General features: G+C 43.3%; 1 protein-coding gene across 1 annotated transcript in view; it reads left to right on the top strand.

The window, feature by feature from the left end:
* The window catches only part of LOC147434961 (uncharacterized), a 35,057-nt gene extending 19,454 nt beyond the window's left edge, over nt 1-15,603 (top strand). Inside the window, exons 5-6 of the mRNA XM_086490061.1 lie at nt 15,053-15,171; nt 15,243-15,603. Of these exons, the coding sequence (XP_086346187.1) occupies nt 15,053-15,171; nt 15,243-15,450 (327 nt within the window). The 3' untranslated portion in view covers nt 15,451-15,603. The remainder of the gene's footprint in view (nt 1-15,052; nt 15,172-15,242) is intronic.
* The last annotated feature ends 1,197 nt before the right edge of the window (nt 15,604-16,800 follow it).

The raw sequence follows: 16,800 nt of genomic DNA, 5'->3' as shown, positions 1-16,800 counted from the left end.
TATATTTCTTGGAGGTAGAAGGTTTCTTGAGAGCGGGTTTCGGGAGTGGTGTTGTGGTTCTCTGCCACTCCATCTGTACCTCTTTCAAAGAGGTCTGGTTCATATATTTTACCATCTTCGGGTCCTTGGCAAAATTGAGCATCATCTTTGTTGCATCACCAATCAATTGACGACGCTCCATCTCTCTTTGCTCCGCCTGAGTAGGCCGAGGCGGGCCATACTCTCTGCCTGAATCTTCGTTGTGATCCCAGCCCGCATCTCCAGATGCAGAGGGAGTCGACTGATCATTGCCTGAAGCCATAGGTGCCGCGGAAAAAAAAATTCGGGGATCGGATTTCCCGTAGAAGAGAAATCGGCCGTGCTCTGATACCACTGTAACGAACTTGGACACTCCAAGTCAAGAATCAACCGCGACAGCACCAAATAACCACTTCAAAACAATTCACAGATCACAATAGATTTGCACTGGCCCGGCGGAGTTCCGTGCCTAGAGATATTGGCCCCAAAGACTGGCGCCCCTTTCGGTATTTCTTTTTGTATTAATCAATCATCAAAGTACAAGAGAGCGGTTAGGGTTTCACTCTCAGACTCTGCGTCCAGATGCTCTGAGAAGTGAGGCCCTCACCACTAATTTAAAGGTTACAAGGGATGCCCAAAAGCAGAGCCCCAAAAGCTTTTAAAATCAAAAGCATCAGTTCTCTCTCTCTCTTAGAGAGTCTTTTCTCTTTTTTTTTTATAAAAAAAAAAAAAAAAGCAAAAGCAAAATTCGCGTCGCTCATCATTTTCCAAAAAAAAAATAAAAATATATATATATATATATTTTTAATAATCCGCCTCCGCGATTTCCGGAATTTAGGGTTTTTGGCAAAAATTAGGGTTTGCAGGAATTTTAGGGTTTCTGGCAGAAATTAGGGTTTCTGCTGTCCGCCACGTCATCACTTTGTGACACTGGACATGCAAGCTTCACATTGTGATGCTTTCGTTCGTCAATATCGTGTTAATTTGTTCTATCATTTGTGGTGCATATATCCTATCAACTACCTCATTATTGAACTAATTTTCCCGTATGCTCATGTGCGCGAGCGCGTATATTAGTACCTAATTTTACACCCACTATTGGCATAGATGACGTTAGTGGGGATGTCTTATTATTTAGTCAACACTACGCACAATGGAGTTGGTGGTTATATTGTCTTGTGGATGACTATCATGAGTGTATACCTTGCACTTTTCTTCTTAGATTCATCTAGGTATATTTTTTTAGTCATATTGTGGACATACTGACTTCACATTGTGAAGTTTTCGTCCAAGCTACGACCAGGCAATAGTGTCAATTCTTTCTATCATTCTAGGTGCATATGACCTATCAACTACCTCATTATTGCACTAATTTTCCTTGTTTAATGCTTCTTTTGGTGCTAGGCTTCATTATGGCTTAGCCTATCTTGCATCTGTAACAAACTTGGACACCCCAAGTCAAGATTCTACTGTGACACAACAAAGATTCACTTCAAATTAACTCACAAAACAATAGAGTCGACACGGCCCGGCATAGTTCCGTGCCAAGAGATATTGGCCCCAAAGATTGGCACCCCTTTCGGTATTTATTTTTATATTAATCTGTGAGCAAAGTACAATGGAGCCTTTGGGTGCTCGGTCTCAGACTCCGCGTTCAGATGCTCTGAGAACTCAGCCCCTAAGGCCACTTATAAACTTTACATGGGATGCCAAAAGAAGAGCCCCAAAAACTTTTCAAACTCAAAAGCAATAATCTTCAAAAAGCTGCCAACAAAAGCTGTCACCGCGTTTTGCGGAAAATCCGTATGCTGCTAGCACGTTTTGCGGAGATCCATACTGTCCGTACGCTGCCACGTCAGCAGTCAGCGCAAATGTCGGGATTCCGTACACTGCCATGTCAGCGTGTCGGCGCATTTCTCGTATGGCTGCCACCTCAGCAATGTGTGTGTAAGTTTGCCACGTCACCGGTTTGTGACATACCCCCCTCTTGAAAGAATTGTAATCGCCCTCGATTACGCCTGCAAAACAGACAATGGCCATAAACCGTCTTAATAGACACTGACTGTGAGTGCGGACACACTAGACACGACACATCTAGCACTTGTACAAAACGACATTCACATCACAGGACATCACATGACAAATCACAAACAAATTCATTCCGAATCTCAGACCATGACCATTGGCAACGTATTTAGTAATCGCATGTAGATCCATTCGGGATCTCACAGATGCCCGATTAACTAATCCTTATTGCAATCATGTCTGTAGAGTTTTATGAGACCAAAATGCTGCAGTCATTTCGTCTTTCAGTTCCTGTACTCAAACAAGTTAAGTACAAATCAATCATATTCATTTTCGGGAATTCCTGTCATAAGTCATACAGCAGAATGCTACTTAGCCCATTAGTATCCCTGAAACCCAAATGGTACTTCAGTGACTCCATTCAAAATCGGGGTAATTCGTTGACAAAGGAGCGGAGTGGCTCCCCTCTTGTGCAAACCCGCTGCACTAGATTCACCCTCGCTGATTTCGGGGTTCTATCGGAAGAGACTATGCTATAAACCGAATGCTTCAAGGGAAAGTGCCAAAATTTGAGGAGTATCTGCTAGGTCCACCTCCTCCATCCCCTTCGCATGCAATGCAGGATAGTCCTTGAATTTAACCAAGAACCGCCTAATTGCTTTACCTTTTATCTTTCTGTCCTTGTGTGCCAAAATCTGTTCTGGAATGAGTATCTCCTCGCTTTCCTCCACTTCGGGTTGCTCATTAGGCTCCCCGTCATAGGTATAGTAGCTAAGGTACGAGACGGGACGTTTAATACGGCGCGTTTAATACGCGTACTAGACGTATTTTTCGAGGTTCAAAATAAAATACGTCGGTTTTTTTCAAATATATCTTTTTTACAAGTATTATATTATATGGGTCCACACAAAGGCATATAATTTATTGAAGGCAAATGTTGCACATAATTAAATGGAAAGTTGACATCTATAGATCCTAAACTCTAAGGCAAGCCAACTTTTATCAAAGTCTATAAACTACCCACGTACTGAACGTTTTAAAACGTCCCGTTTTGTACTCTATTTAAAAAACGCGTTTTTTAGCTGCTATGGTCATAGGGCACATCGCCTTTAAAAGGCTTCAATACTCACATGGAATGCATTGTGAATCTTCCAAGTATTGGGCAGCTTGAGTCTAAAGTGACATCATTTATCTTTTCTTTTATGTGGAAAGGGCCATAATACCTCATGCTAAGCTTTGGAAAAAGCCGCTCCTTCCCCTTTTTCTTTCTTAGGCGTGCCTTCTCAAAACGTAAGAGCACCGAGTCATCTTCCTTTAATTTCAAATCTCGTCGATGTCGATCTGCTGCCTTTTTATGTCATTCTTGAGATTTTGCTAAAGCCTCCCGGACCTTGGCAGAAGCAGTGTCCAAGTCCCTCGTGTATTGGTCAGCTTCAAAAATCTTATCTTTAGTGCTAAGGAAGGGTGAACCTTCGGAGCACCTTCAATGATCTCAAATGACGCCTTCCCTGTCGAAGAATGAATCGTGTTGTTGTAGGCAAATTCCACCTAAGGCAAGTTTTTTTCCCATTGAGTCTTCTGATCAGAGATGTTAGACTTCAGTAAATCCAGAACAACTGAATTTGCCTATCTATCTGCGGGTGGAATGATGACGAGAACTGCAACCGTGTTCAATGTTCTCCCAAACAGCCCTCCAAAACAAACTCGTAAATCAGGGATCTTTGTCGGAGACTATTGTCTTAGGCATGCCATGTAGTCGAAATATTTTTGCAATGAACAATCTCGCTAAATGATCCAGCTTGACTGTTTGCTTGCTAAATCTGTCAATGACAGTCCAAATGCCATCATGCCCACTTTGTGTGTTCAGGAGATCAAAAATGAAATCCATTGCAATACTTTCCTAGGGGCGGGTGGGAATGGGTAAAGGTTGTAGTAATCCTTGTGCCTTATGCCTGTCAAACTTGACCTTCTGACATACTAAACAACTGCGAACAAAGTCAACGACATCTTTCTTGAGTCTTGGCCAAAAGAAGTAACGCTCCACACCTTTCAAGGTGGTGTCCATGCCGCGGTGACCCGTAAAAGGTGGACAATGGCACTCAGTCAAAACCTTTCCCTCAACGGTTGTGTGACGCACAAGATCATTTTCTTCATCAAGTAGCCATCCCGTATGGAATATCCCGCTACTACCTCCCCATTCTGTATTCGAGTGAATATATCGGAAAAATTTGGATTTGTGGCGTACTAATCAATCATGTCCTCGAAGCTTCTATGATGAATCACGGAAATAGCCAAGACTAGGGGCTTCCGTGACAATACATCTGCCATCAAGTTTTTCTATCCCTGAACATGGACAATCTAGAAGTGAAACTGTGACAAGATGTTAGCCCACCGCGTCTGCTTTTCCGAAAGCTGCTTCTGTGAGAAGTAGCGTAAAATCTGATGATCAGTGAAGACCATGAAATCGGCTCCGAGTAGGTAATGTTGCCACTGAGTAAGAGCATGGATTACTGCCAAAAGCTCTTTCTCATAAATCTGTGCTGTCAATCCTGGCCTTGAAAACAATCGGCTTTCATAGGCAATCACATGGCCTTCTTGCATCCCAGATACGACCACAAGCATCACAATATACTTCAAATGACTTTTGCAAGTCTGGCAAAGTCAACACTGGTCCGGTAGTCAGTTTTTCTTTAAGTGTCTGAAAGGTAGCCACCTCTGTCGGTCCCCACGAGAAAGGGACTCCTTTCTGAGTCAAAATGTGCAAAGGGAAAGCTACCTCTGCAAACTTTCAAATGAACCGTCGGTAATAAGAACATAAGCTCAAGAAGCTTCTAACTTCATGAACATTCTTCAAATCTGACCAGTCACGTATAGTTTCAATCTTGGCCGGGTTCATCTGTACTCCTGCTGTTGAGACGATGTGTCCCAAAAAGTGCATCTCCAGCAAGAAAAATTCACTCTTTTTGGCATTGATAATCAATTTGTGATTCCACAATGCCTGAAAGACCTGTAGTAGCAGATGGTGTCTATGTTCTGCTTTATCCTTAGAGGAGACTATAATGTCATCAAAGAAAGTGCCGACAAATGATCTATACTCTCGGAAAATCCTATCCATCATTTGGTTGAAAGTCGCTGGAGCATTGGTAAGGCCAAAAGGCATCACCAAAAATTCATATAAACCGAAACTTGTCTGAAAGGCTGTCTTGTAGACATCTCCCGGAGCGATTTTGATCTGATGATATCCGCTTTTCAAATCAATCGTGTTGAAACAAGAGGATCCCTGAAGTCGGTCAAGAATATCATCGATCCTTGGAATCAAAAATTTGTTTTTGATAGTGATTTTATTGAGAGCTCTGTAATCAATGCACATTCTCCAAAATCCATCTTTCTTTAATATCAACAACACCGAAGAGCAGTAGGGTGAAGTACTTGGCTTGATAAGACCCTTTTCCAGGAGGTCTTTCACTTGGTTCATGATCTCTTCATTCTGGGCTCGGCTAACACGGTAAGGTGGCCGGTTCGGTGGTGTGCTTCAAGGAATCAGATCAATAGTGTGATCCTCAGGACAAGATGGGGGTAACTCGCCTGGCAGGCCCTTAGAGAAACAATCAGCATGTGTATGGAGAAAATCTTGGCGTTCTTTGTCAAACTCGGACATGTTCAATTCTGTGTTCATCATTCAACTTTTTCGAGTAGATCGAGTAAACAAAGAGACTAGATTTCATTAATTTGGACATGGCCGAAGCCGATACATAGGGACGGACTCGCCCTTCAGTTTTACATCAAGTACAATTTTTCGGCCCTTTTCATTAGTCAAAGTTGCTTTTCTTTGCTTGATAGTCGACCACGGTGTTGTTCTTATGGTACCAAGGGACTCCTAGGAGGATGTCACAGCTTTCCAAAGGCATGATGTAGACAGTAGAAGTCCTCGTGTCCTAAATACCCCTGACAATGCAACCGAAGTTTTCCAATGATAGGTGTAATGGCTATGTCCCGTCTAGGCGCCGCTAGAAGTGCCTGTGTTGGTGGTCCCATCTTGTCGGGTGTAATCTCGAGCCGTGCTGTCAATTCAAGTGAAATGAAGTTTGCCTTGGCTCCTCCATCGAAGAAAATTAGGGCTTCTTGATCTTTCACTTTGCCCCAAGCTGGGCAAAGTTTTGTACTTTCATCTATCTAGCTTGGGTCAGTACCCATGCAATTTGGTACCAGTCCAACTTTCATCTTGCCTTTTCTACCACGTTCCTCTGTTGCTCTCGAACTCTCTGGCCTGTCTTCAGTCGGTCCTTGTGGTGCCTTTTTCGGGCACTTTGCGGAGATGTGCCCTTGTTCCCCGCAACCAAAACACTTCCCCTCTCTGATTTAGTTTGCTCTTTCTCGAAGAGTCAGTCGTGTTCGTGCATCCTTATCCTTCTTTTCTTGGGAACTCTTTTTCTTTCTACTTTCATTGTTGGAGGTCTGTCGTGTTCTCTGAGTCAAGATCTCATCATTGGGGTAAGTCAAATTTCCCGAATGTATCGAGAAACCCCGTTTCGCATGACCCATTAATTCTTGGATAGAATTTGACTTTTGTTCAAGGCAGTAGTCTCGGATCTCTGTAGGGAGTCTGCAACAAAGCCGCTCAATCTGTTCCTTAAAGGTGACCTTCTTAAATGAAGAGGTTGGTAGAAAAGAGTCCCAAAACCTTTCGCAATAAGCATCCAAAGAATCTCCCTTGGTCATCCGAAGATGGTTCCAAGCGGTTCTTATATCCCGTTCGTACTCCTGGGTCAGCCAAGAAGAAATAAAGAGCCTTTTAAATTGCAACCACTTGACTGGAGCTTCTTTCCTTAGAAGAAGAGTGGACCACCATGTTCGAGCATTTCCTTTGAGAAAAGATGCAACCCTCCTAATCTTGGAGTGCTTTGAGTAATGCCCTCCCGAGAAGGCTATGTCAAACTGCTGGATGAAGGCCAAAGCCCTCAGAGCATCTCGGAATCCAGAAAAGGATTCAAATTATATCGACTGTCCACCTTTAAATTCTTTTGCTTTCTTGCTTTTGTCTTCGAGGAAGTCATATTGGTTGGCTCTGTAGAAGTGCTTCTTCTTTGCATAAAACATAGTCATATGAGTCCGAACTGTCAGTGGATGACTCCTTTGTAGAGCTATTAGAAATTGGGTGGAATCTTGGTTTCTTTGCCTTTCTCTTGCCCTTTCCAAAGCTTTGCTTTTTGCTTGGCTTTTTGCTTCGCTTTTTGCCCTTTTTGTCCTCCTCGCTCAAGTCAGAAGAGCTAGAAGAACTGTCAGAAGAAGAGGAAGAAGAAGAACTGGGTAGTCCTTCAAAGCGTACACGCTTCTTCTGCTTTCTGGCAGATGCAAAAAAAGATTGACGACCCAAATAACTAGGGTAGTCAGTCCCCTTCTTGCGCTTTTTCAATTGCTTTTTGCATGGATTTTTCGCGTCCAAAAGCTGACCGATCTGAGTTTGAACCACCTCTTGAAGTTCTTGTTCTGTAAACATCCTCGGAGAAGGAGGTTTCTTGATTGCCGGTTTGATTGGTGGTTCGGTTGCTTTCTGCCAGTGAGTGTGCACTGCAGCGATGGATTGCTGAGACACAAATTTTGCAAAGTGAGGGTCTTTCGCAAATTTAATCATCTGCTTTGTGCACTCGTCAACTTGCTGTCGACGCTCCATCTCTTGAAGTTCATACTGAGTAGGCCGAGGTGGCCCGTACTCTTCCTCTATTAAGTCGCTTAAATATTCTGCGTGGTCTCCTCCCGCATTAGGAGATGCAGAAGAAGTCGACTGATTCTTTCCGGAATCCATTCGCAAAATAAGGGATCGGATTTTCCGGTAGAAGAGAAATTGGCCGTGCTCTGACACCACTGTAACAAACTTGGACACCCCAAGTCAAGATTCTACCGCGACACAGCAGAGATTCACTTCAAATTAACTCACAAAACAACAGAGAGTCGACACGGCCCAGCGTAGTTCCGTGCCAAGAGATGTTGGCCCCAAAGACTGGCGCCCCTTTCGGTATCTATTTTTATATTAATCTGTGAGCAAAGTACAATGGAGCCTTCGGGTGCTCGCTCTCAGACTCTACGTCCAAATGCTCTGAGAAGTGAGCCCCTAAGGCCACTTATAAACTTTACATGGGATGCCAAAAGCAGAGCCCCAAAAGCTTTTCAAACTCAAAAGCATTAATCTCCAAAAAGCTGCCAACAAAATCTGAGATCCGTACTGTCTGTACGCTGCCACGTCAGCAGTCAGCGCATATGGCGGGATTCCGTACTGTCCGTATGCTGCCACGTCAGCAGTCAACGCATATGGTGGGATTCCGTTCACACTGCCACATCAACCTGTTAGCGCATTTCCCGGATGGCTGCCATGTCAGCAATTTGTGTGTGTGTGTGTGAGTCCGCCACGTCACCAGTTTGTGAAAACATCTCTAGAGTTATGATAAAAACTCACTACGCAAAGCTTTATGTTAATGTATGCTCATTTGTGTGTTTGTGTGGTGTAAATGTGTAGGAGTATATGTTAGTCCCTAGTTCTGAGCACAAACAACTTTATTAGGGATGTCTTAGTATGTAGTCAACGCTATGCATGATGGAGCTGATAGTTATACAATTATACTATGTTGTAGGTGACTATATGAGTCTATACCTTGCACTCTTGCTTAAAGGTGAATCTGGGATTATCTTCGATGCATTCAGGTATATTTTTCAATCGTATAGCTGACATGCAAACTTTGCATTGTGAAGTTTTGTCCGAGCTACGACCGATCGATATTTTGTTAATTCTTTCTATCATCTGCAATGTGTATACCCTATCGACCACCCCATTATTGTACTAGTTTTCGCTATTTAATGCTTCTTTAGTGCCAGGCTTCGTTATGGATGAGTCAGCCTTGCATCTCTAGAGTCATGACAAAAACTCAGTACACAGTCCTTTGTATTGATGTATGCTTGTGTGTGTGTGTGGTGTTGTTGTATGGAGCATATATTAGTGTCTAAGTTCTACACCCACTATTGGGCACTTGTGACATTAGTGGGGATACCGGAGTATTTAGTCAATACTAATCATGATGAAGCTGATGGTCATATTGTTTTGTGGATGACTACCATGAGTCTAGACTCTATCCCTTGCACGTTCCTTGAAATTTGATTATCCTGGATTCATCTAGGTATGTTTTTCAGTCGTACAACATACATACAAAACTTCACATTGTGAAGTTTTCGTCCATGTTACAAGCATTGGATATTGTGTTGTTTCTTTTGATTCTCTGTGGCGCGTATGCCCTATTAACCACCTTATTATTGTACTAATTTTCCCTATGTATGCTTTTTTTTTTAGTGCTAGGCTTCATTATGGATGGGTCTTCCCTACGTTTCCAGAGTCATGAGAGAAACCAATACGCAGATCTTTGTATTGATGTATGCTGGTGTGTGTGTGTGGTGTGGATGTGTGGGAGGGCATCAAGGATGTTAGTGGGGATGTCAGAGTTTTTAGTCAATACTATGCATGATAGAGCTGATGGTTATTTTGTCTTGTGGATAACTACCATGAGTCTATGCTCTTTCCTTTAAAGGCAAATGGGCTTATCCTGGATTCATCTAGGTATATTTGGATAGGCGGGTTTTCTTGGCCATCCGTGATTGACGCCATTATCGTGTTGACTATTTTTCCTTGTGTGATTCATATTCCCTATTGAGGAGGCTCCATCTTGGCCCTACGGATCTAGGAGGCTTATGGATTATCACAGTTAGTTTGTGATTAGAAACCCAAGCCTTACCGAGTGCAGGGATGAAACGTAAGATCCTCAGCCACATTCTACTGTACCTGAGAGATATCCCATGCATGTGACACTGCTCGGATGCCTGCGAGATATTTAGGCTGTGGCCTGTCAGATAGGGCTAGACTTGATGCCTGAGCAACTGATTGCGTCTCTCCTCCTCATCATTCGAAGGAAGCTATTCGGCTTCAAGCAAGGTAGGCTCATCAGTACCTATGCTAGATTTTTGACAGAGACAAGGCCTTGTAGAGGGATTTTCAATGGGAGCTTATGTGCATGTTAGGTGCAGCGGAATGAATGTTTGAACTTTGCTCAAGATGAGTGGTCCGAACTGTGCTCAAGGTTCCTTTTGTTCTTATGGAAGGGAGAGCCTTTCGTTCCTTTAGTGAGAGAGTGCAATGGACACAAACAAAGTGAATGGACACAGTGAATGGAAGTGCATGAGACTGAGAGATAGAGAAGAGAATACGACACCAGATACGTTGTAAAACCCTCCTCCGAAGGCCCCACTCACTATGGCGAGAGCGGTCGACTTATGATTGCAGAATTCTCTACAATGCTTGGACTTGCCGATGATGTCGACGACGATGAGGACGACGACGAGACGGGCGGAAATCTGAAACTGCTAAGGGCTGAAATCTGCAAATCTTTATCTGCTGAATTTTGACTCTATGTTGATGACGATGTCGATGGCGACGATGCGACGACGACGCGCTGAAAACGCAGATGCTGAAGTCTGCGTTTTCCGGGCTGAAACTGTAAACCTTGCGGAAACTGACCGTGCGGCGAGGATCTGCTGCAGGAAGGTGAGATCTGCGAGGTTCGGGACTTGATCTGCGGTGTCTAAGGGCTGAAAACTGAAAACACTGGGTCTAGGGCTGAATCTGTCGCGAAGATCTGCAAAAACACTGAGGTTGATCTACAAACCAAAAACGCTAGGGCTGAAAACTGACCTTGGGGGAAAATCTGCTAACGCTAGGAAATTTGCTGTGTTGCTGTGGGAATCTGCTAACGCTAGGGCTGATCTGCTGTCTACTGTCGCCGGGAATCTGCAATTGCAAAAAAAGCTTGCTGATCTGGTGCAAAAACGCTAGGGCTTCTTTTGAGAGAAACTGCCAGAGTTGTTGCGAGGGTTGGTCTTGTTGAGAAGTTGCCTGTTGAGCAAGGTGCTCCTACTGCCTCTTCTGCCAATTAGTGCTAGTCTAGGTTTGCTTATATACAAACTTACTCAATTTGCCCTACCTACTTTCCAACAAAAGTCACTTAAAAATAATAAGTAAAAAATGTCAAAAATAGGCTAAATGCACTGGAAAATTCCCCTGAAGGATTTTGATGGGAATGCTTATGATCATGTTGTGTGCAACTAGAGGATATGCATCTAGACTAAGTGTCTAGACATGCACGGTTTGCGAACAGACTCACAAAAGTGCCAGATCACTTCTAAATCTAGACTAACTTGACTGAACTGAACCCTTGTCATGCTGTAGCTTGTCCACGGACACATAGGGTTCGATGTGTCACGTGACATCCCCTCCTTTTGAAAGTGAGGTACCGAACTGTATGGCGTCGAGGGAGGCCGCCAATAGCATCCGGAATCCTCGAAAGGACTCTTCGTCGGCCCACTTTGATGTGTGGGTCGTGTGATACTTGAACTTCAGAAAGGTCTGCAACGCTTGCTTCTTTGGGCCGCGCCGAAAGCGACACAAAGTCTTCTATGGCTCCTTCGATGCTTCAACTTCGTCTAGAGTCCTGCTTCTTCCTTCTTCAAGAATCTCCATGGCTGAAAATTCGTGAAACCATTTCCAACACAAAACCATGAACATACCTATTCCATGTAAAGTGAGTGGAAAAAATCTTGTCTTCCTCAAAGACTGTGCATGCAATGTAGATGAACAAAGAGACGGAGTGCCAAACCGTTCATCACACACACGCAAACAATGAGATCGAATCATTCTCTTCTGATCTAAAGAAATCAATTGTGCCAATTTACAACGGAAATGCCCATGCTTCGTGCTCATACTTTCATGTGCTCTTTCTACAAACTGTGTCATGCCAAGGAAGAGACATGGAATGTGACTTCCTTGAATGCATACTTTTCAGCTTTTCATGAACAATCCGCATACATTTGTGCTCATTCATGAGTGAAACGTGCTCAACGTACAATATGCCATGCCTAGGAAAAGGGATCATATAAAGACGCTGACTAAAATATTGGAAACGATCACGAATGAAACACTCGAACAATGCCTGCGTACTAATTATGCGAACACATAAAACTTCCTGTGAGGGTTCTTTGGACCTAGGCTCGAGAGCCAAGATCGGTTCTTCCTGAAGAGGTTCTTTGGACCTAGGCTCGAGAGCCAAGATTGATCCTTCGTGATTGATCGAATCTGCAACGAGGTTAGCTTCGCTAGAAAAAGCATCAACTAATTCATCATCCTTGTGAACAATCACATCATCTTCATGCAAATCATCATGCTTGTGAGAAATCACATCTTGATCATGCAAATCATCATGCTTGTCCTTATCATCCAAATCATCATGCTCATCATTATCATGCAATTCATCATGCTTATCATCATGCAAATCATGTGTGTCATGCTTTGGAAAAGAAGAGACTGAGAGAGTCTCCCTTTCCCGAATCTCTTGCATTTGTGCCTGCACTTGAGAAAAGAGTCGCAAGAACTCTTCCATGTGTTGGTCGCTCTTTTCTTTGATGGCTTTGTTCTCGCGATCAAATTCTGCTTGTCTTGCTTTGTTCTCGGGATCAAATTTGGCTTGACTTTCTTTTTCTTCCAAGTCGTATTGACGCTCTATGGTTGCCATTTCTTCTTTGTAGGCCTTTCTGTCTGCTTCTCTTTCTGCTTCGCGTTCTAACTTCTTGTCCATAAACATATGCTCCAACTCCTCCATAGGAGTTAGTGCAATCCTTGGCGTAGATGGGGAAGGGGGAGGCTCGGAAAAACCTCCTGGTGGGGAAAATTCTTCTTCGCCTCTCTCATGCTCATCATCTCCAAGCGAAGTATCCATTCCGCTTCGAGTGATGACCATCCATTGAAGTCGTGGGTTCTTATGGGTTCTTGTGGTCTTGGGTTCTTAAGTTCACGAGGAACTTGGGTTCTTGGGGTTCTTGAGTTCTTGAGGTTCTTGAGAGTCTTCTTTTGCTTGCAATCTGTGTTCGAGAAGGATCTTCTCTTTACCCGAGATCTGCTCTTTTCCGCGGGCGCACCCCTTGGCGGCCTTGCGCTCACACCAAGGTTGCTTTTTCCCACCTCACGTTGATTGGCCGGCCGCTAAGTGCACGGTCCGCTCTCAATGAGTGAAAAGAGGCACAAGGGGAGGCTGGACAAGCCCTTGTTTCTTGGGATTTCTGTCACTCTTCAAAAACACGATCATGAATCGACACGCCCAAGCGAACTTGGGTTCGTGCGACCGTAACAAGCAAAAAAATTCTTGTGATTCTTGTGGTTCTTTCCTTGAGTGATACAGAACACTGCCAAAGCTTTGATACCAATGTTAGGTGCAGCAGAATGAATGTTTGCGCTTTGCTCAAGACGAGTACTCCGAACTGTGCTCAAGGTTCCTTTTGTTCTTATGGAAGGGAGAGCCTTCCGTTCCTTTAGTGAGAGAATGCAGTGGACACAAACAAAGTGAATGGACACAGTGAATGGAAGTGCGTGAGATTGAGAGATAGAGAAGAGAATACGACACCAGATACGTTGTAAAACCGTCCTCCGAAGGCCCCACTCACTATGGCGAGAGTGGTCGACTTATGATTGCACAAATCTCTACAATGCTTGGACTTGCCGACGATGTCGACAACGATGAGGACGACGACGAGACGGGCGGAAGTCTGAAACTGCTAAGGGCTGAAATCTGCAAATCTTTATCTGCTGAATTCTGACTCTATGTCGATGACGATGTCGATGGCGGCGATGCGACGACGACGCGCTGAAAACGCAGATGCTGAAATCTGCGTTTTCCGGGCTGAAACTGTGAACCTTGCGGAAACTGACCGTGCGGCGAGGATCTGCTACGGGAAGGTGAGATCTGCGAGGTTCGGGACTTGATTGCGGTGTCTAAGGGCTGAAAACTGAAAACGCTAGTTCTAGGGCTGAATCTGTCGCGAAGATCTGCAAAAACGCTGAGGTTGATCTGCAAACCAAAAACGCTAGGGCTGAAAACTGACCTTGGGGGGAAATCTAATAACGCTAGGAAATCTGCTGTGTTGCTGTGGGAATCTGCTAATGCTAGGGCTGATCTGTTGTCTACTGTCGTCGGGAATCTGCAATTGCAAAAAACGCTGGCTGATCTGGTGCAAAAACGCTAGGCCTTCTGTTGAAAGAAAACGCCAGAGTTGTTGCGGGGGTTGGCCTTGCTGAGAAGTTGCCTGTTGAGCAAGGTGCTCCTGCTGCCTCTTCTGCCAATTAGTGCTAGTTTAGGTTTGCTTATATACAAACTTACTCAATTGCCCTACCTACTTTCCAACAAAAGTCACTTAAAAATAATAAGTAAAAAATGTCAAAAATAGGCTAAATGCACTGGAAAATTCCCCTGAAGGATTCTAATGGATTCTGATGGGAATGCTTATGATCATGCTGTGTGCAACCAGAGGATATGCATCTACACTAAGTGTCTGGACATGCACAGTCTGCGAACAGACTCACAAAAGTGCCAGATCACTTCTAAATCTAGACTAACTTGACTAAACTGAACCCTTGTCATGCTGTAGCTTGTCCACGGACACATAGGGTTGGATGTGTCACGTGACAGTGCAGTCTCTGTCTCTTGTTTATATGGATGTACTTGTTGCGTCCGAATTGTGGGGAGTCAGCCCGAGCAACATGCAGGACAATTCCAGCTCTCTGGCTGAAGCCGACTCATACAGTCAAAGTACAGTATGACAGCATTCAGGACAGCTCATACCAGGCTGAGAGGTGACGACAGGCTTTCATTGGTCTATGACAGCCAGGACCTTTCTTTATAGTGGAGCATGGTCTTCTCTAGCAGTATCGACCTCCTGTATGTCTCTTCTCTCCTCTCATTTTTTGATGAAGCCATTGTTTATGTTGGGAGAGTCTCCACTTTTGGTACATATTCCCTCATTGTAAGGATCAATGTGGGACAGGCTATAACTAATAGAAGGATCTTATTTGCTTAGAAATGAATGTAGTTGCTTGGCAAATCTACCTGAAATTCCTTTCAAATATATAAGCTTCTCTTTTGCAATGCAGGTCATGTATCACTTTGCAAATGCAGAAGGAATGCTCGAGGGTGGAACTCTCTCATGCTATTTTGGATTCCCTGCAGATTTATATCACTTTGGCCATTTCTCTTTGAAATTTAAATCCAGGTAGCAACTCTATTTACTGAGAGCAATCAGCTTCCTAGAACTAGATAATTTATAGGATGCTTTGTGTGCAGATTTAAAGAACTCCTTTGTCTCAAGAGCTTCCACATTGGCAATCAAAACATTTATTGTAAAGGACTCATTCCCACTGCCAGAGTTCAAGTTCAGGTCACACTTGCTGGGGGTGAAATTTTGTCCTTCACCTTTTTCATGTCCAAAATCAAAAGAGGATCTCAAAGTCCCTGTTGGCTAACTGATGCAATTGCTCAAGATGAGATATAATTAGTATCTTAAGTTACTGTGATCTGCATCAAAATCAAGTAGGATTGCACACAATTGTTTCAACCATCGAATATCAGATCAGTACCCTTAACAAAGTTTGTGCGGGTTTTTTTGGGTTTGGTAGAGTCACAAAACAAGTTTAGCTGCTTCTCTCATGTTTTGTTGTGACCAATTGTTCTGTGAAGATTTGCTACCAACTTGTGATTCTTGTGAGTCACTTGGCCATGTGGGTCTTGGCCTTTACCCTGGTCTTGCAGATCTTAACGTGCTTGCTCTCTTGGAGTTGCTTTGTGCGTATCAGAGGGGAATCGCTTCCGACGAGGTAAGTTGTGCCCTCCAAAATCGGTATAAGCATACACCAACTAGTTAGACTGCTCCAAATTGCAGTGCAGCTTTTTGTTTATTTTTGTTGTTGTTACTCTCTCTGCACTTGAGCTGCCTCAAATATCTGACTAACTCAAGACGTTGACATGGCTGAGAAAATTGGTCGATATGTATGCCAAATGTGGTGCGAACAAGAAAGCACAAGAAGTTCTTGATGGGCATCCTCTCAGAGGTGTCATCTCTTGGAACATGTTGACTGAAGGGGCTACCTTGGAAGTTAACACTAGGTTGGTAATCGGACACTATTATATTGTGTCAACGAAGCAACTATCAAGAATTGTTATAAGAGTATGTAGGATGACTTTTGAAGAGTTTGATTTCCACTAAGTCACTTATGAGATGGAAAAAACTTGACAATTTTTGGGGAATGTTCCTTTATACTTCAACTGCATTCTTTGGAAAGACTTTTGAAGATGGAAGCGTGTGAGAAAAACAATTGTTTTCCTAGTCAATTATTTCAAAATTCGCAATTTAATAATTTTAAAAGTCAGTATGGTCTGCTTTGTAATGCTTGAAATTAAGGTCTACTAATTTTAGATATAGGTTATCATGCTTTTTAGTAGGTAGAGAATGCTTGTGTTGCAAGGTATGGACCAAATACAAAAAATTATCTCATGTTTATTTGAGGGAAAATTCTCACGTTAGTGATTCATTTAGCATATGCATACTCTAAATGAAATTCTCTATGACTCACAAATTTAGGAAATTAAGATATTAGGTGGCATAAAAATTCTCTATTTCTCCAACTGAATTGCAAAAGGCCATTAAAGAAAATGTGTTTTTATTGTTTGGAACCTGATCATCGCAAGAGGGATTGTCTGAAACTACATTCAAGAAGAGTGGTGGTCATGGTGGGTAATTACCAAGAGCATAAGAGTTAGATTATCCATAGAGTCGGGAGTCGACTTTTCAGTGGAAGATGTGACTAAATCTCAACAATCTAATCTCCAGAGGGCTTGTGTGCAT

This window comes from Adiantum capillus-veneris, chromosome 19 (genome assembly GCF_014529385.1).
Source record: "Adiantum capillus-veneris isolate H3 chromosome 19, ASM1452938v2, whole genome shotgun sequence".
Classification (NCBI taxonomy): Eukaryota; Viridiplantae; Streptophyta; class Polypodiopsida; order Polypodiales; family Pteridaceae; genus Adiantum; species Adiantum capillus-veneris.
The sequence above is the reverse complement of the archived record's forward strand: the minus strand, read 5'-3'. Positions and strand labels throughout refer to the sequence as shown.